The 20,592-nt window shown below is 44.5% G+C and overlaps 1 protein-coding gene and 1 non-coding gene across 2 annotated transcripts in view; one reads left to right on the top strand and one right to left on the bottom strand.

The window, feature by feature from the left end:
• Positions 1 to 941: 941 nt before the first annotated feature.
• TRNAG-GCC (transfer RNA glycine (anticodon GCC)) lies at positions 942 to 1,012 on the top strand. Its single transcript has one exon. It is a non-coding gene; the product is annotated as a tRNA-Gly (tRNA).
• A 4,429-nt stretch (positions 1,013 to 5,441) lies between these two features.
• The window catches only part of LOC126537983 (phosducin-like protein), a 40,736-nt gene continuing 25,585 nt past the window's right edge, over positions 5,442 to 20,592 (bottom strand). The window contains exons 6-7 of the mRNA XM_050185099.3: positions 17,742 to 17,866; positions 5,442 to 13,553 (exon numbers count right to left, since the gene is read on the bottom strand). Of these exons, the coding sequence (XP_050041056.2) occupies positions 13,463 to 13,553; positions 17,742 to 17,866 (216 nt within the window). The 3' untranslated portion in view covers positions 5,442 to 13,462. The remainder of the gene's footprint in view (positions 13,554 to 17,741; positions 17,867 to 20,592) is intronic.

Raw genomic sequence — 20,592 nt, 5'->3', positions numbered from 1 at the left:
TTCTCTAGGTATGAGCTTTTTATGAATAATTGTTAATTGGCTACCTCCTTCTCTTAAAATATATAATACTTTGCCCTGTGTATATATTTAAATATATTGCGTGTGTGCATGGTGTTTACAGTGGAAAGTTAAAACAATGTCGACGTGAGAAAATAGGGATGAGGCAGCCGGCGCTGGTACTTCTAATACGCTTGTTCTCCTATTGTCAGGATTTGCAGAAATCAAGCAAAGTATGAATTAATATCCGTGCAGGTCCGCGCCAACAATCATGCAGTAAGCTATTAGCTTCAATAGAATTTTCAGTGAAAAGGTCGAGACAAGTCAAAAGAAACTTCAAATGATGTGGGTGACAAAACTCTGGCAATGACACATTAGGCGGGGCGGGGGGGGGGGGGGGGGGGGGGTAGGCTGCGGCGCCGTCGGTGGGGGCTCAGCACACATCCCCCCCACCCGGAAAACTCCGGAGGGGGGCTCGGGCCCCGAAGCCCGCCCGTAGTCGGCGCCTATGCTATCAGTACAACCACGGTACCTAACTATACTGAAATAAATATTCGCGTCTGCGTTTCACTATTCGATATATTCGATATTTACTATTCGATTCATATTCGACAACGTTGATATTCGCCCACCTCTGGACATACGTAGATCGAATGCACTAGAAAATGTACCATTACATTCCTACAGTCCTCTAGTTTTGAGGACAGTATAACTAAAATATAATGAATCACTGTGGCACGGCCCTTCGATAAAAACACACAATGTGTGTGTTTTCGTCTATGAATCATCGAACAGCCGTGGCTTGTGGATTGCTGGCGCAAAGAAAGGGATAACACGATACTTCGTGCTTGTGCAGCAGAAATGAGCTCGCAGCTGCGGCGACCTCGATATACCCGGACGTTGGACAGCTGGCTGGACTGTTTCAGGAAAGCTCACGTCTGTCGGCGTCGGTGGTTCAGTGGTAGAATACTCGCCTGCCACGCGGGTGGCCCGGGTTCGATTCCCGGCCGACGCAGACTTTTTTTTTTTGATTTGACAATATATATTAAGAGTTACTGAGCCTTTTTTGTAATCGTTATTGTGCGACGGATGATTTAAGAGTGTAATTGTCAGTGATTATAACACAAAAGTTATCTTGCATGTAATCGCGGCTTTTTTAACCCGTAATCCGGCAGATTTCGAGAAGCAAAACAGCACAAATTTCCTGAGTAAACGAGAACGTGACGTTTCGGCTGCGATGCGGCAGTGTTTACGTTGGCCAAACTGGCCAATCTATTAATGATAACTGCGGCAGCATTTCCGCTCCTTGAAGGGTGATGGCAGCGTCAATCTCCCCAGACACGCCAGGGAAAGCAAAGGTTGCTACCCCAAATTCAATCAAGCCATCATTGTAGGTCGGAAGACTAGACTTGAGCGGGTAATTTTGGAAGCGGCACACATGCGTATACTTGGCCTAGACACGTGTGTTCGGTTGCTCTCCTAAAGAAACCCGGTTTTCGATTAACCGGTGATAGTTGTTTCTTGCCCCTTGGCACTTTCCATAGTAATCTAGGGTGTTTTCTGCTACGTGTGTTTCATCTTCTTCAGCATGTCAATTGAGGCATGCTGCGCGCAGGTGCGACCTTTTGCTGCTGTATGGTTCGTGGTAATAAGCCTCAGTTGCTTTAGTTGCCGCTCGTCCTGTCCACTTCTTCGCCTTACGTCCCGTCTGAAGTCGCGGTTCTTTAAACGCGCCGTTGTCAGATGGATGCGGTTCAGGAGCTCGTGTCCCAGAAAAACCGGCGTCGGACATCACATAAACAAAAAGGTTTTCGAACCACACATACTCGGGCCGTTCATATGACGAAAGAAATTCAATGAAATAATCGAATTTCTCAAGCTAAAATATGTAGATAAATCGTAAACTACGACTTGCATGCTACCTACAAACATCATTGCTCTCGGATTGTAATTTTACTATACGAAAAAACATAATTCTGAGGCATAACTTGAGGCATAGACAGGCGCTTCGACCAGAAAGGCCGCCTTCGAGCACTCGCCGCAAGCGTTCCCCGGTAAACATTACGGTTACAAACGCTGCAGTTGCCGCGGAACCACGAGAAGCAGTCAGGGACCTTTGAATGGTATCGCGTTCCACCCTTAAAGGCGAAGCTTAAGCGTCCTCCAATTTCTTTCCCTCTTTCTGGTAGAAACGCGGCCTCGTGTGTTCTTGTGTGGGCAGCGACGGATGGATGGACGTTACGAGCATCCCATTTGAAACAGAGCGGTGGATTGTGCCACCAAGCTCTTGCTAGCTATTATATCGTCTAATGTCCTACCTGTGTTTAAAAAGAAACGCAAGAAAACCCCCAATGAATAAATTCCCATAAGTTTCTGAACCCATATTGTGAACTCTGTTTTTGTACGCCTCCATTGTTTGTCATTTCCCTACTTTTCTTCCACCAATCTTCCAACTACCTTTTACTAATCTCTGTTGCGGACATGTTTACTTTCCTCCTGCTCTCGCTGAATCCAAGAGCTTCAAGGAGGCCAGTGGTGCCTAAATCGACCGCCGGGCAGATATATTCACATTCTAATAAAACATGCTCCATCGTTTCCCTAGCTTTACCACAGCAAGAACATGCTTCTTCCTTCTTATATCTCGCTTTATAAGTGCATGTTCTAAGGCACCCTGATCTCGCTTCGAAAAGTAATGAGCTTCCCTTTGAGTTATCATACATTTTCTTTCCTGATTTCGTTTTTTCCTCTTAAGTAGTTCTTCATGGCAGGTTTCTTTTCCATTGCCGCCACCCATGAGATTATCTCAGCCTCTCCGACTTTCCGCTTGACATTCTTTGTTGCTGACCATACAGGCCGCGTACTTGCCAGTAAGCTTCCTAGTTCGTTTCCTCCACTGTGAATCAATGTTTTCGCTGTACAAATACCTAGACACTCTCCCAACCCGTTTACTTTCTTCCATATTCCTTAGTCGTTCTTTATAATCAATTTTACTGTGAGTTTCCCTCACTTCAAAACTTGTCCAGCCCAGCGTAAAGATGCGACGGAGGCGAGCACCACCTGGAGGTGTTGCAAGGAACAGGGTGTGCTGATTTATGGCCTCTGACATTGGCGCGTGCAAATCTCAGAGGCTATGATCTCTCTATGAATGGTACAAATGCTGGAAAAGGGGTTTGTGTCTTGAGTTTCTGCGTAACAGAATTGTTTTCGTGTATATTTAAATTACAATCCCACGCTATCATGTCTGTAGGTTGTGTGTAAGTTGTGCTTTAGGATTTTTCCAACGTATTTTACCTTGAGCAATTCAATTAGTTCAGTAACTTCCTTCCGCTACATGGAATGCCTATGTGGTTCGAAATTATTTTTGACAAAATGACAGTCGACGTTGGATGCCAATGCCAGAAAGGCTACCCGGCGCCATCACCGAACATGCCATTTCTGTTGCAGTTGCGTCCATATGTGTCAATGCGCGCAATGTGTGATGGCTTTGTCTTGAAAGAGGCCCACTTCCTTGGGGCTCCTGCTGTTGATGATTATCTTCCATGCATATATATGGCTGTTTGAAAGGCTTTATCAAAGAAGCCATTTGTTTTGCATTTGAAAAAGGAGGCGTGTTTCAACATGATTCGGGTGCCCCCCCTCCCCCCACCCGTCGTAGTGGCTGCAGAAAATATAACGAACCACCATACTTATGAGGTAAATGATAAAAAATTGTGACGTCTCGCTTCAACACGAACTAGGCATCGAAAGCACAACGCATACGAAGCTACCAGCACTCTGTGCACTTTGTCCTCATCGCAGATCGCTTCCAAGATATGGGCGCCCTCGCAGCGGGTGCAGTAGTCGCCGGTAGTGGCAGGCTAAGCCCCAGTTTGACCTCGGCCAAATTTGAAGGTCAGATTTACGGAACCAGTCATTTTCTGGGTTTGCACCTGGAGTAGCAGAGCTATCACTCTAAAATGTGCTCAGCCGCTCACGTTCATCTGCCACCCGCTTGAATCACGTTGGAGCACGCTCGCCCATCCGCTCACGCAGGAAGCCAATGCGCATCAAACCGCCATTCTTTTTTGGTCACTTTAACACCCATAACGTAGGGCACGCGGGTGCCATAGCATCATATCGCATGTGGACTTATACACAACATGGCACAACAGAATCTTGCTGCTACGCTTCGGCGACTGCTCTCTCTCGAGTGGTGTGCGATTTGCGAGGTTCGCCAGCAACCGCTTGTAATTCAGCCATTTGACCACCTGCGACCGTGGTAGTTTCCATTTGCCTCGATCCTTCGCGGCGGCAGTTAAATTTCGTTATATTGAAATCATGTATGAACACACTTCGTTATGTTAAGAGTTCGAAATTCGTGGTGTTTCACGGAGAGAAATTATAAAAATCTAGGATATTTCACTATATCGAGAATTTCGTTTAATTGAAGTACATTATATCAAGGTTTAACTGTATATATTGTTCAATTGTTCAGCAGCATGCTGCGGTTCATATGGCCATCTATCCTGACACTCCATGCCTGCACGGTGAGTATGCGAGTTCTCAAAACCCAGGGCCATGGACTTCGTTGACGCATACCCACAGCAACTCCTTCACTTCAAACAGCTTGTAGTTGGCACGGTGGTCACAGGCAAAATAGCCAATATACTGTTAACAAAGACTGTGCCTTGCTAGTTATCACGCAATATATGTACTGCATATATTACACAGTGCACAGACACTCGGTAGACAGTCTGTCTAAAAGTGTGACCACCAAGACTTGCCATTTTTGTCAGGCCACACCGGTCTAGAATACGTGGCAAGCCGCAAGTGCATTCAAGTTGCCACGAGCAAGTGGTGCTTGTGAAAGTGCAACCAAAAATTGTGATAACAATGACCATGTGGCGACTTTTCCACCATCACAAATATTTCTTTCATTACTTCACTAAATTAATGCAGCACTCAAAGGCGTTATGCAAGCGTCATTAAGTAGTACGTTTTCGTGGTTTCCAGGGACAACAAAATGTTACACCAATTTAGTCTTCTAGGCAACAGAAGCCATATTATAGGTCACAGACTAGTAATGTTTAAATTTATCATTTAATTACAGGCACTTAAAACATTACTAATATAGCTTCTTGAAAGAGACAGCTTCATTGAACATTTGGTCGTGATTCTAGAAGGTTCGAGAAATCCACTGCGTTTCATTTTCTTGTTCAAATGTGTGCATTAACAAACTCTACATTAGCCCATGAAAATTTAAAGAACTGAGCTAGGCAATTCATATACATTATAATTCACTTAATGAGCAGGGACAAAACTCGGGGATACGTAGGTACCCGTTTATTGATTCATTAGGAGCCTTTGTTAACGTGAACTATTATTCTCAACATGACTGGTTGCTGAGAGATGCTGTATGCAAGAAAACAATGCGAAATTTCAATAAATATATCAGTACACATTGCTCCACCAGAAATCTTTATTTTCCTTTAGCAATTAAATCTTTAATGCAGTTCTTGCCATGACACTACAACACTTCATTTTAAAAACTGCCTCCCAGGTACATAAGGAACAAGGTTAAACAGACATAGAAGCTTTGACATGGTATCATGTGATGACATGCCGGTAGAAAACCACCGATATTACGAAGATGCCTTAACATGCAAATAATACATTGTTTCCTCCTAAGGACTGCTGTTAAATGTGCAGTATGCGTGTGGTTACAAAACAACCGGCTCCAAACATTGAAAGGAAGGATTCAGTGGGTTCTTCTAATCCCCATACATGGAATTCTAACACACCGACAAATATAAATGCATGTTTACCCTGATAATGAAAAGGCTCTGGCTTGGGTGACAAAAGCCTGTAATCAAAGTTTATTGTGCACATTCTAATCACTTCAAAGTTAGGTGACAAGCATAACAAAGATCTCCTGAAGCTAGGTCAAGCTTATGCTGGCAAGCCTAGCACTGTGCAATTCCAAGCCAACATGGCGCTGCACATGAACAAGTCGTAAGCAAATGGGAAAATACGGATTCCTTAATCAGTCGTCTCTAGGGAGAGAGAGATGATGTTTCAGAATGTGTGCTCCATGTTGTGTGCTGAGGCATGTTCAAGCAAGGTTCTGCCAGACAAAAGTTCTTTGTGCCAGTCAAAAAACCTCACAGGCTCGCCATAATGCACCTTTCCTAGTCACGGCATGTAACGTACATACATCACAATGGGGCACAAGAGAATGAACTACATGACCACTAACAACATGTGCACATTGAGGATTAAGGCACAATCGTCACAGTGTCCACGAGAATCAAATTCAAGGCAAATACAACTTGCCAAGTGCTGGCGTGTTAGCACTACAATGACAGGAAACGAATGTTGACTCATTGCCTTTTTTTTTTTAATTCCACCAAATTGATTTGCTTATTGAGTGATCCTGTGCTCACAAGTTGTTGATTAGTCACTCTCACCCTACCACCTGGTCGCCTCATGGTTATCTATGGGTGCCATTTTGGTTACTGTGAAATTCGGCCGTGTAATAAAATTCTCCCATCTTGGGGCTTTGAGCCAATCGGAGAGGCCGTAGCCAAGCAGCGAGGCAATCAGAACTGACAAGATGGCAAAATCAACAATATGGCAGAACTTGACAGTGTCCAGGACTGGGATAACACGATTCTATCCCAATGCTATTCCTTCTTGTGCTCCACCAAATTTATCACTGAGATCGTGTGACTGTAAATAAATAGTGGTAGTCGATCATATGGTGGATGAAAAGAGAGGCACAGAATCAAGCAAGAGAAATCCTTGCATTATACCAGCCCAGAATAACACCTTCTGTTCGCAGAGCAACTGCCCTGGAAAACCATTGCTGCCAAGTTTGACACCCAGAGCAGGAAAGAATTTTTTTTTTTCACCTGCAAAGCTTTCTTTCCGAGGAAATTGCATGGTTTTCATTTGTGGCTTCACACTTGGAAATGGATGTCAACATTTTGCTTCAGTGAAACTTGCTTTGGGATCAGTCTATAGCTTTAAGCACACCCTTAGCCTGTGCACTCTACTGGACACTACAATCAACTTCAACATGACGGATAGACGGGGCATGCCACATCAGGAGGTATCAATCCTCTCTATGCATGCAGGTACATTCTGATGGTGTGATAGACCAGCACCAATATTCATAAAAATGTGCTCCATGCTAGGGCTGCTTGTAAAAGCAGGTTCCAGCCTATCAGAATATTGGGCATATTATCAGTTAATGCGGCCAGTCAACGGCCAACCACTCTAACGAAAAGGTTTGTTATTAAAGCCCGTTTCTTAATTTACAGGAGTGTTTTTCTCTGCATTGCACATTTGTGCGACTGATGGTATAAGCAGTTCGTCGTTCAAGTAAGATCAAGTGCACGTTCTACATGCTCGTAACCATCCATTGCATATGGATTTTTTGTGACAACCATCTTTATATTTTTCGTCCCACAAAAGGCACAAAGCCATGTACCTACTTGCAGACTGCAAAACCGACTATGCCATTTGCCTGGCAAACTGGCTTGCAGGAAAGCTAGCTTTAGGATGACGAAGCATGCCTATCTGTCGGTCAGTGGCTCTAAAATTGAGTGCTCAGACTTGACTACAGATTATGCATTTTGTTATTTACTCCTAATGGTGTTTACCAATGTGGCAGTAAGGCCTAATAATTAATGCAAGGCCAGCTTTGAGAAAAGCATTTAAGCTTGCCACAGCTGCAAGCTTATAAAAGCAGTACAAATTATCAGTTGTAATATTTAGAGAAAAATGCCAGTTTATCCAGTTTTGCATACTTTTTACAGTTTTGTTGCATAAGCAGGACTTAGAAACTGAAACACTGTGATAAAGCCACCTGTTCTTGCCCAAAAGAGGTTTTTCTCGTATGCTTTTTAAAAGCAGGATTTGCATGACAAAAAACTTCACTTTTAATTCATAGGCTCAATGGTCATTGAAACAATTACTGCACAGAATACGCTATCATGAAGAACCTGAAAAAAAAAAAATTTATGCACAAATAATTTTCACTAGTTCTTTAAATTGAGGGGCACAGTACGATGGTACCAACTGATTAAAATCATCTTACGGTTTCTCAGCATAAATAATTGCATAAATGTACCAAGTTTGGTACACGAATAGCTAAAATGTGACAATCCTTCACATGAAGGACCATTCTCATGAAGGGACCTGGCCTTTTTGTTTGGAGACAGCTTCAAAGTAAAAACCACGCTAGGCAAAGGAAGGTGTGAAAGACAGGCTTTCATACTGTGCAGGTATGCTCTCACAGTGAGGGCCGCACTTTCTTTCTTTTTATTTTCACAATTTAGACGAGGTGCAGCCCTTCCAAGGGATCGAACCTTTTAGTCAATATGGTGCCAGCGCAGCCGGTGACTTTTGCACAACCCGAATCCCCGAATGAGCCATTGCATCAGAGGTCAACGTGCAACTCTGGCTATCTGGCTATCTAGTAGCGGCACGCAGAAGTACGCGGCGCAGAAAAACTCGCCAATGCCCGTGCGCAGCAAAGGGCCACGGAACACGATTACTTTCCCGATGGAAATTTTTTTCTCCAGATTTTGGGCTGCCAAGATGGGGTCGCGGCTCTTACACAAGTCTATACGGCACTTGTTGACTGTTGTTTTCTTCTCCTTGCACAATCGGACATTCGTGAAGGTTTCGTAAGATAATACGTGCATTTATGCAACAACGATTTGCATTCCGCTTCATCAGTCACAATCCAGATTCCACGAAGCCGGCTGCCTCACTTAGCAGCATATGATCACGTGCAATTAAGGAGGAGATTAGCCTCGTAATAGTTGTATGTTCCATAAGAGGTAAAACAGAAAACTGCATTATTTCTAGACTTTCAAGAGCCCTACCATCTGATACAGTTTTGGTGCTGTGCAAGCACCAATGTGCGCGTACAGAATGTTATAAAAAACTGAACATGCAACGCCGAAGTGTGTAAAAACAACAAAATCACAAATTTTCACACAACACAAAGAAAGAAATTCACCGACGATTACAATAATCCCTAACGCGAAATTTGAGTACAGCTGTTAAGGTGTTTTGAATTCACGATATATTGAGACAAAGAATTTGGACATGAACAGCAGGGACCGCTCGGCAGCGACTCAGAGCCTCTCCTCGAACAGCGTGCTTAGCAGCAGCGGCAGATGAAGCATTTCTACCGATTGCGTCGCTCGTTGTTCAGAAAGAAAGCGTGAACCTAGGTACACGTGGCTCACACGGAGCGCATTCTCTAGTGGTGGCAGTGCAAGTAGCACATGGGTAGTGGGTCCGACGCCCACGCCAGCGCTTTGTATCGATGGACGCACTTGCCACGAGTTAGTAATGACGTCATCAGCATCGAGCACGTCGCATGCGGCACTCCCCTTTCTTCATCCCTCTTTCACCATACTCTCCTCCTCCACTCTCCTTCTCATGCTGTACCCTCCCCCTCGTGCTTTCTTCGTTGTCGCCACCTTTGATCCTCCACTGCGCTCCATCACCGCCCTCTTTTTTTCATCCTTTGGTGCACTCATTCGTTCTGCCAGTTACACTGACGATCAAAGCAGGAACGGCCATCTATGAGCTGTGCTCTAAAACTTGGCTAAGCAAATAAGAACCCAGTGCTACATAACACAGAAAGGGTTACTGCATCACTTGCACCCAATTCAGGATATCAGACGAAAACTGAAATGCACAGCTCAGGTTGACCAGAAATGAAGCGTTGTATTGCGACCAATTATGAAAACCAGAGAGACAATCACGAAAGCCACCCACAGCTCACATAACGAGGTGAGACACCAGAATCATGGGATCAGAATTAAGTTTCTCACGCCAAAATGAAGCTCTGCGCGTTGAAGAAGAGACAAAACTTGCTACCTCTGGCATGGTCCCTTGAATAGATTCTATCAGAAAATAAAAACCCAGCATTCACTGCAGTTTCTTCGCTGCACCTAATTAGATATTGCCATGCTAACACACACTGATGTACAAATTTTAGTTGTAGTTTTTGTCCGCAAAACTCGTATGAGTTTGCAATTGTGTGGCCCTGCCTTCCAACCTACAATGTTAGTGATACCATCAAGCTAGGGATCCCGATGTACTATGCCCATTTGCACTTATTTTTTGTTCGATATAGTCTAATTCAGATTCAGGAAATAATGAAAGCTTTCCTGCATCCTATGCACTCGTGACTACTTGACGTGATATGAACACTGTCAAATTCGTGCAGTGGGAGACGATCGCAGCATTAAGAAGGCACACTCACCATGGACATTAAGATCCGAAGTAACAGTAGTTCTAAAAATTCAATAATTTGAAAAGTATAGGATGTAGCAAGATGCACTTTTCACAGAAATGTACAAAAAAGCACGACTTCTTTTTCAAATATAAAAAAAATCTTGCATTTGTAGTTAGATTTCTCACAGAGCGGCAGCGCTGTTGTGACACAAAGTGAAGTTGCTGATAAAATGAAATTAATCAGAATATAATTTCTTTTGTTATAAATAAATCATGTTTCTAAGCATTTCTGTGAAAATGGTATTTTCGTACGCTCTATATGACTCTCATGAAAAGTTTTTTTTTTACTTTGTTACTTTCGGACCACCTTACAGAAGGGTGCAAAAGTAACTTTCACATAGTGTGTTTTTTTTTATACAATGGTCAACAAATACAAGCCTGCTTAACAGTATATGTGCTTTCAGGCCTCACACGTAAGCCTGGCAGCCCAAGATGGAAGTGAACAAATAATTACAGCGTGCAAACTAAGACAAAGGAATACATTACAAGTTGACATGCCCAACATCGTCAACAAGTCTCACCCTCACAATCATTTCATAGCTTCCTTGAATCTCTTTCACCATTTTGTAGCAATCACATGCATGGTGCATGCTGACATGTCAGCCAGGTCACGTAGTGCCCTTTACACTGTAGGGGCATTACTGGCGTGTTTCACGAGCCATTCGGCTACTCATATCTGCACATATTAGAGCCAAGGATACATGACAAGGAAACGTGCTCAGTGCAGCTTTAAAGAGACACTAGACAGAAATACCATGTTCACCCAATTCTAACATGCATCTTTGTTTTTCGAGAAAAACGGGTCTGAAAACTGCTCGTGCGTTACAATCAGAGACAAAACAGAAAGTACATTCAAGCTGTTGGCTACCATCAAAGCCAGCATCATTGCCATTGTCATTGCAAGATGGCAACAAAAGTTTTAATGCGGGTTGACAATACTGCTGCGATGAACGTTCGTTTACATGCTAAGGTTGCAGCTATCAATCTAAGTGTTTTTGCCTTCTTGGCCTTCTGCAGTAGTAAAGTACTTCTGGTGTGGGCCACCATCCCATTCGTGACTGTTGCAGAGTCGTTCAAGAAACGTGGACCATCAAATGCAACAAAATGTACAGAGGACCACATGTTGTGGTCCATACACGAGATAATAGAGCTGTCTCTGTAAAGGTGGCCCTATCCCTGTCCGATTGCGAAAATCAGAGCCATGTGACTCTGTTATAAAACCACGAGTGCATTACGGTATATTTGGGTGTACATCATTTTCTTGAACTGAAATCATAAAACAAACTGCGCATGTGTTACATTTAGGGGACTGTCAAAATAGGGTAAACGTGGTGATAAGCAACCATATGCCTCCGACAAACCATCGATGCTCAACATTACCAAGCTCTTCTTTCTCAAGGCGTCAATACTGATGCCTTTGCCAGCCACAGACCACGACCAATGTTAGGGTGCAAAGTAAACCCGTACAAGTACAAAACAGTGACACATAATGGGTGAGATTAAGTACAGCTCATATTGTATTTAAGTGATGTAATGATACAACTAATCCAGCTGATTGCATTCTTGCAGCCAGAGTTTTCCTGCAGCCAGACAGAGTTTACAGCTCTACCACCCGAGTCACTTGAAGAGCTCAGGTGCTATTCAAGCCAGCCTAGTTTAATAATGCTTTAATGCTCTGCACCAGGACAAATAATTAGCCAACAAAGGGAAGTGTAAAGCTTTACACTTATACAGCATACAGCACTTGTACAGCATAACCTATACAAGTACTAGTACAGAAGTACTAAAGAAAAACATCGCACATACCCAGTCGACTAATTAATAAAATAAAAGTTGATCTTGTTGAGTGCTGCAATGGAAATTTAAATGCAGTCACGAACTGAACTGCAGAAGAAAAGTAGGCTTGCCATAGCGAGGGGGGGGGATGTAGCCGACTGGTGTTCTATAACTCGCACGGTTGCTTTGTTCACCCACCATCGTCTGGGCACGAGCCGGCTGTTCAGTCTGCATGACTGACCCAAGTTGTATGGCTGATGGTGAACAAAGAATTTTTGAGTGTTTGAACCCACATCCTGTATGACATTGCCTCTGACCCTTTCAGTTCTACAACGTGCTTACCAATTTTTTTCTGGCTCAGAATACAAGGCTGCTTTTGTGCTAACCAACTGGATGAGAATGGTCGAGCCTGGCTTGCTGCTTTGAAGTTCGAAAAGGTGAAGGCTTACAAAGCCACACATAGCTTCAGTGGTCCCAATTCAGGTACCCCGTAATGTTGCTGCATGATATGAAAAACCTGGCACGAATGACAGTATGGAGCTTCTCTTGTTTACTTTTATTTTCATGCTGCCATTTCTATTCTGTCCAGCAAGGCAAGCGATCTACTTTTAGCACTAGCTACACTATCACCAATTTTTTTAAAGGGCAAATCAGCTATGCTTACAGGATCCGATGAAGCTTTTGTGAATAATGATTGGCAGTGACAGTTTTAAAGCAGCTACTATGCATTACGATGAATACTTTTTGAGTTGCAAGTACAGCCGCATGGCGGCACTGGAACCACTTCAAGGAGTGAAAACTTGAGGAACTTCGCCGAGTACCTTCTTGTGTACTTCGTCACCAGTAAAGTTAGCCTTACGCCATAGAAACGGAACGGGGGGCCAAGGCAGCCACCACCCATATTGCCGAACAGACATGTCGAACACATCTGTACACATACCATTACAATGTTATGTGCACAGTACACCAGGAAACAACGGGAGACCATTCCTGTAGCAACAAATGCTCAAACAAGTGCGGTACATGGTTGCCATGGCAGCCGGGCATGAGCACTTGCTTTGCGTTGCTGTTCGCTCGATCCGCGGATTCATCCCATGAGGGCAAATGTAGCTCTGCGCTGCAGCCAGTCTGGTCTCGACTTTCTACCGATGCTGCTCTGGCGCCTCAGTGCCGCCACAACTGCAGATAAGTTAAATAACCTGCCACCTGCTTGCTGTGAACAGCAAATGGAAACGGTCTTCAGGTGACGACGGGGCCGGCGGTACTTGGGGAACAGCACGAAAATACTGGTGAAGAATAGACAACACAGCGTGCAGTCCCGCGTTCTCGCGCGGCTCCCAAGTATTCTCGTTATGTGCCAACAAGCACAATTTTCAACCCTTCTGCATCAGTGGTCATCGTCGTCGTCGTCATCGGCGTTGCTGGAGGGCTGATTTCGTTCTGCAAGCCGCAAGCTCTGGTCAGGAAGAAAGCCATGCCTGGTGGGAGAGGTATGAGTGCAAAATGTTACTCCTGCTATGATACACATCGTATACATATCATACATGTGGGTGAGCTGGTAATTAAGACCAAGGCACGTAATTGGCACTGCCAATTCAAGCGAAATTTGGTTATTGGTGTTTAACATACCAAAGCGATAGAGAGGCTGTGTGAAATGAAATACCGTATTTACTCGCATAATGATCGCACTTTCTTGTAAAAAAAAATTGATGCGAATTCAGGGGTGTGATCATTACACGGATCAAATTTTCCGCAAAAAGAAAAAAAATTTTTTAAGCCTGCATTTGCTGCAGGATGACAACAGGTCAACAAACAGGCGGCTGCCGCTGTAACAATGCAGGACACCAAAACAAAAATGGCGGTCGGTAGTGGAGGCTGAACGCGCCGAACATGATTTTTTTTCTTCTTGCGAGTATATTATGTGCATTGAAACAGTTTCTTCCGTATCAGTAATGAATAATATTGTTAATATCGTAAGTTTACGGCAATAACATAGCCATGTCCACTTTGAGGGGGCAGAAAGAGAGATGGGCACGCATAGCTGCCAGTGACATAGAAACTCATGGTGGGCATGCTGCGAAAACTGCGGCATTTGTCTTTACTACTATCCTAATACGGCAGTTTCTGCTAAGGGTGGGCGAATAGCTGTGTTACAAGCGTCGGCGTATGAATAGGGTACACTTGTAACATATCAGTGTCAACGCGGCTACTATTGTTGCTGCTCGCGATTTGTTGCGTGCCGACGAGTTCAGACGAGAAGAATCAAAAGGCACCTTTTTTATTGTTGTTGTTGACCCCAACAATTCCAAAGCCTAAAAATAATAAAGCCAAGGCAAGTTTCGTAGTAGCTTTTTTTCTCTCATGGAAGTGTGGAAAGTGATGAAAGGAATGAAATGGGACATCTGCTTAAGAATGTTTGGTGCGTGCAAACCCGCTTGGTATGCATTGAAAAGTCGTTCACGTAGCATTCGACAGCATTCGACAGATGGTAAGCACGATCATCATTAACTTGACTTGGCACACAACATATCGCTGCAGCAAGTTCAGGTTGCGCGGGAAAGGAAAAAAACTAATTTTGACGACGAAATTCAGGGGTGCGATGACTATGCATGTGCGATCATTATGCAAGTAAATACGGTAGCATACCTGCAAAGCAGTGAAAATACCGAACAAAAAGGGGGAGGGGGGAGGAGAATAGCACGCATTAAAATAAAAAAGCTTGCCTTGACAATTGCCTTGCATGGGATACGTACAAACTTTACTAACAATGATTTCAATTATTTACCTTGAGACGCAGTGCAAAAACAGCAGCAAACTTGTAACAGCAGAGACCGGCAAGCGATCAAGCAACACACTGTAATTTTACCAACTTTGCACTTGTCGATACGGCCAGCTTTAGGAATCTGTCTGAATAAACTTCTTAGATGTAATTAACCCTTTAGCACATGGCAACCTACAGTGCCGCAAGAGAACCAGTGCAGGTACTATCACAATTTCAGGGTGTCTACCAAGTTGACATTTCCAAATTCCCTGAGTTTTCCAGGTTTTCCCTGAGTGCCTTTGCCCATTTCCCTGAGTGATGCAGAACTATGTTTTATGTCAAGACGGGCTGAAACCATATCGCCTGATGCTGTCACTCTCTATTAAGCACATGAAAAAAATAATAAAAGCGACTTAATCCAATTTGAATACTAAGGAGTAGTGTTTATGTTATTCAAAAAGAGAATAGAAGGCAGGGGTTAGTAAAATGCACAGCAAATAAAGTGTCTTCGAAAAAAAATTGCAAATGAAGTCGGACATTCACAAATACGAATAAAAAGGAGATGCACATAGAAGCAAATATTCGAATATGAGCTATTTCTATCAACTAATAGCATCCTCAGTGGTATGAGGCCCGAACTCTTGTCACAATTGAGATTCTCTCTCAACCGCTCGTAAGTCAACCTCAACTGTCCTGACATACTCTCAGCCCGCGCACGATGCCTGAGTGTTGTGTTTCACTGCTTTAAAGAGTTTATTCTGGTTTGGATGAGGGACACCTGCATCTCGGTATCAGCCAAAATTTTGTTTTTTGAGCTCAAGCTTCTTCAAAACGGCGGTAGAAAGCTTCCTTTCCCGTTTATTCCTCAATGTGTACATCATTTCTGTTCTTGTCCTCCTTCTGCCACTCGTTCGCCCCAAGGACCATTTGAAGCATCTTGGTCAGTTGCAGAGACCACGACCGATTTTTAGAACTCCCTAGGGGTCGGGAAAATGTTCGAAAAATAGGCCAGTTGGAAAAAAAATAAATGCGTGTCATGTACTGCCCTTAGGGGCTCAAACAGCGACAGGCACGTTCGAAAACGCTGTGAAGGCCTGTCAGTACACATATTAGGCATATCGGCGCTCGTACTGTGACAGGAAATACCGGGTGCACGTGTGTATAATTAAGGAATGCATACTGTGTTCCGTGGCAATAGCCCCTTCCCACGCTTGTTATGCTTCACTGCAATACTTTTGCGTATGCTTCACCATGTAACATTTCTGTACACAGGCCAAGCTGATTTTCGGAAACCGGCATTATGCAACGCACCGTGTTTTCTATGTTCCTAAGCCAATCGCGAGGGTCACAAATGCGGAGTCCGTGCCATTGCTGACAGCAGCTAATTCTTTCAATAAAAAACTCGGCACCCAACGGCAAGAAGCTTCATAGCGAACGTCGAAGGAGCTAGGCCTAGCGTTGCCGCAGTGGTGGCAACGGCTGCCAGCGGATCTGCGTGCGAGAGTGCCGGTTCGAGGTGGCGAAGTAATGAAAACGGCAGCGGTGGTGCCTTTGATTATTGCCGTTTCGGACATGCGGTCACGGCCAAAACGTCCGGAAAATCGGACGGCGAAGAGTTCTTGCGTCCGAAATTTCACACGATCTGATACGTTGACTCTATGGGTTACGTGGCAGTGGCGCGAAGCCGTCCAAATTATCGGGAATCCGGAAAGTCGGTCGTTGACTGCACACTGGCAACTCCTCCAGCCGACGACAGCGCGTCAAATACGATTCATTACGACTCCTTTCTGTTGCTCGAGCCAGCATTACCGCGACTTTCGACCCTTTCAATATATTGCCGCTAATTTTCCCTGATAGAGGCCCAAATTCCCTGAGTTTTCCCTGACTTTTTCCAGACTACTGAAAATCCCTGAGAATTCCCGGTTTTCCCGGTTTTCCCGGTTGGTAGACACCCTGAATTTATATTCTGTACACGTTTTTTCTTTCAGTGATGCTGCACTGTCCCATCTGACATGAGCATGACTTATTTTTTCTTACAACTTGACGCAACATTCATGATATCATAGGATGAGCCCAAGGTCACAGACTTAACAAAAAGTTCACCAACGTTTACGATGCTCCCTAATGCGAAATTTGAGCTCAGCTCTATTCGTGTTTTCATTTTGCGATATACTGGCTGATGGAGACAATCTGCCTCGTGCGGCACGTTGCAAACGGAGCGAAATGTGACACGACTGCCTCACTAATCGGGAGATCACGAGGGGCAGCACATTGGTGATGCGTGGGGCACGATTCACAGCAGCCGCCGCATACAGACTTCCGCTCGAGCAACGCTTCGTTTCTATGTGTCTGACGCGCACTACTCTGGCGCCATGTCATAGCCTTCATCATCGCAGAGCCCGTCTTGCGTGGCCCTACGCTTTTCTTCCCACGTTTTCGTCATACCCTCCCCTTTTGCTTTCCTCCTCACGCTCTCTTCGCTATCACTGTCTTTCATGACCTGCTGTGCTCCACGTTGGCTCTTTCATCCTTCGCTGTGCTCATTCGCTCGGTTATGAGGGTCACAGAGGTTTGCCGATGCAGAACACAGGAATGGGCGCCGAAAAGCTGCGCTCTAAAACTACAGCTGGTTTTTTTGCAATACATCTCGTCACGATGTTGCTGTCGTGGCTTGGAATCGAATCTGCGATTTCGTGCTAAACAGTGACACACCACAGCGAACAAGCCACTGTGGCGTGGAGAGAGAAAAAAAGTCAGGATTCCGGCAATCCTGGACGTTCTTAGAGGCTAGCAATGCTCTGTGCTGTCAAAAGTATTGGAAATTCGAACTCTACTGCGTCGGCAGCGAAGATCAGCCTGGTCGTTCCATAAATCCTAGCGCAGAAGAACCAAAAGAGCTGCTCACTCAACAAGGAACGACTCTACGTCCACGGCGAAGAAGTCGTCGCCGAACTCGTCTGTGAGGCGTACAAAGTTGCCAATCAGGCCTCCGTTCTTGTACACCAACAGTGCCGGCACTCCTTTGCGCTCCTGCAGGATACAGCATGGGTGTCAGACTGAAGCAACCAGGTTCAAATGTGACACAGGCACATTTTCAGCATAGAACAATGGCATTGTACACCGTTATAAAATAGACAACGCTAATGCAAGGCTTGCAGGTCACCACTTTAGCAGCAAAAACAAAACTCTAAACAAGGAGCCACCAGCATAACGCATTTTGTCCTGTAGGTGACATTTCCCATGTAAAAAAATCCCATGCAAAAGACGGTATGTTGCCACATAGTAAGTTGTACTGACAGCACTCTCTGTCCATGTTTGAATTAGCGGACGTTGGTAACGTGCGATTCAGTACCACAAAAACACAGTGCTTATTGATGGGCTACATCAATGTTAGTATGGATATGAACAGCAGGAATTGCACACGATGGCTCCGATACCAAGGCGCAGATTGGAGCCACCGCAGCATGTTAAGCACACTTGGCAATGGCAACCGCAGCCACAGTGATAACGTAGCCGACCATGCTGAGCAGCCAGCTTGATGCATCAACCACTGGTTTGAAGCCCATTATCAAGTTTCGGAGCAGCAAGGAGTCTCGTGCTGGAAAATATTAGACAGCGGCTACTACTGTTTAACAGTTGCTATATACAGTAGAAGCTCATTCAAACATCTTGCGAAAATGCAAGAAAAGACATACTAATGGAGGCAGTGTACGATCACAAGCTACTAAAAAAATTTACAAACTATACTGTGGTTGACATCTACGTATATGTGAAGCATTGTGCGAATCGTTGAAGCATGAGACACCAACGCGAGCCGAGCTCGTCAGGCTCTAGCGGCCCCGAGACAGGTGATGACATTTTTACGACTTCTGCAAGCTTAGGCTTGTGGTCCTCGAATTCTGCCTGGGTCCACAGCTTCTTTGAGCAGGGCATTCTGGCGGGAAATTTTGACGTGCCCACTCTGCGTGAATCGTTGTAGCACGAGACGGGGGTTGAGCTGGTAGGGCCAAAGCGACCCGAGACACATGTTGTCGTTTTGCTATTACGCAGTAACGCATAATATAAATGAAATCGAGCTGGTGGGCAACACGTGAATACAATGCCTACGATGCCGCCAAAGCAATACATGAGGCTCCCTTTGCACTGCCTGCAGCAAGGAACGGCAGATCGTTTGGGTTGTTGCATATTAAAGGCGTGCAGTACATTTCCAATGGCACTACGGCCCACGCACTGTGAAGCAGATAATGAAGATGCTTATTGCAATAGGGTCGGCGGCGATAGCTGTGAATGCGATGTGCAAGATGTGTGGAGATTTGCTGGTACCGGAATAAGAACCTTAGTGGGCACCAGTGTTTCCAAGTGAGACGGGCGGTGAGTACTGCAGGGAAACAGCTGCGGCTACTGTTCTCGGTAACGTGTGCCTCACGCCTTTGCTTATTTACATGGGATCTAACGGCCGGAAAACATATCATGCGATTGCAGTTTGCTAATTACTGAACAATGGTGCCGAAAGGTCATGTTCTCTGAGAACATATGAACTGGAAAAAATAAGCGTAACTGTATAAGGTCATTTTTTTTTGTTCTCAATCACGAACACAGGCACCGGGAAATCGTACATAACGGGATCGTATCAGCGAGGTTCTACTGTAGTATACTGAGAGCTGGAGTGCAAATGAGCCTTAACCAGTAAAGCTAAGGGTGTGGATGGCACACAAGTGTTGGGTCATCCGTGAGCACGCATCCCAGGATAAGTCATCATAAGCAAAAGCCACTACTCATATACACAGGGTGTGCGGAATGCTCAGAATTGGATTCAGCTGGATCGTGCCAGCAATCCTGTAATCTGGCTATTTCATAATGTTGCCAATTTTGACGTCGAGGCTACTTGTGTGGCTCCGTGCTCTCTTCACTGCTGAAACAATATGCATAGCATGCACTGTACTTGTACAAACCCATGACCGATTAAGGTCAAACTAGAATGAAATTTCACTCTGGCTAAATTTGTCATAAATGAGCATTACGTACCACTTAAGCAATCCTGGAAAGCCACGGGGCTGGTAATTGCATAGTTTTCTTGTTAGGAGCCTTTAAAAGGTGCCCAAGCAGACGACGGGTGCAATCAAGTGGTTCTCGCTCACACTGTCTCTCAGATTTGTTCAGTGCACTGCAGTCACCGCCTTATCTCAAAGTCGTGTGTAACTTCCTAAGTGTGGTGGTAATGAAGGCATTTTATTCAGTTTCGTATCAAAAACAGCTATTTTTGCTAGCTTTTCGTGACGCTTCCGCTTGTTTTTCAGATGTCAAATTTTGCATGAAGGTTCCTTTATATCTAAACCATGTTATCTAAACCATGGGCAAAGGCGCATTCCAAACTTCTGTTGCAGTTGGCCTTTAACCTACATGCACGAAACTGGTGTTAAATTAATGTCTTATGCTATACATCTCTACATACCTGTGAGGAGGCCATTCCATAATTACATATTATCTTGATTTTTGTTATAACTGCACTGAACAAGGTTTTCACAGTTTTAGAAGGCCTAGCAGGAGATGGCACATCATTACACAGGATTGAAGAGGTCCTGCAAAATATTGTGGGGTAAATTGGCTATTAGCTTTACGTGGCCTTGAGAGAAAGAAAATTTGCTTGTGGAGTCTCAAAGTCTCAAAACTGCAGAATAGGTTATGAGTAGGGGTGTGCGAATACCGAATAGCAGATTTCAAAACGAATATTGAATTGAATAAAGAAAAAAAAATGC

The sequence above is a fragment of the Dermacentor andersoni genome, chromosome 4 (assembly GCF_023375885.2).
Source record: "Dermacentor andersoni chromosome 4, qqDerAnde1_hic_scaffold, whole genome shotgun sequence".
Classification (NCBI taxonomy): domain Eukaryota; kingdom Metazoa; phylum Arthropoda; class Arachnida; order Ixodida; family Ixodidae; genus Dermacentor; species Dermacentor andersoni.
Note: the sequence above shows the minus strand (reverse complement) of the source record. Positions and strands in the feature narration are given on the sequence as shown.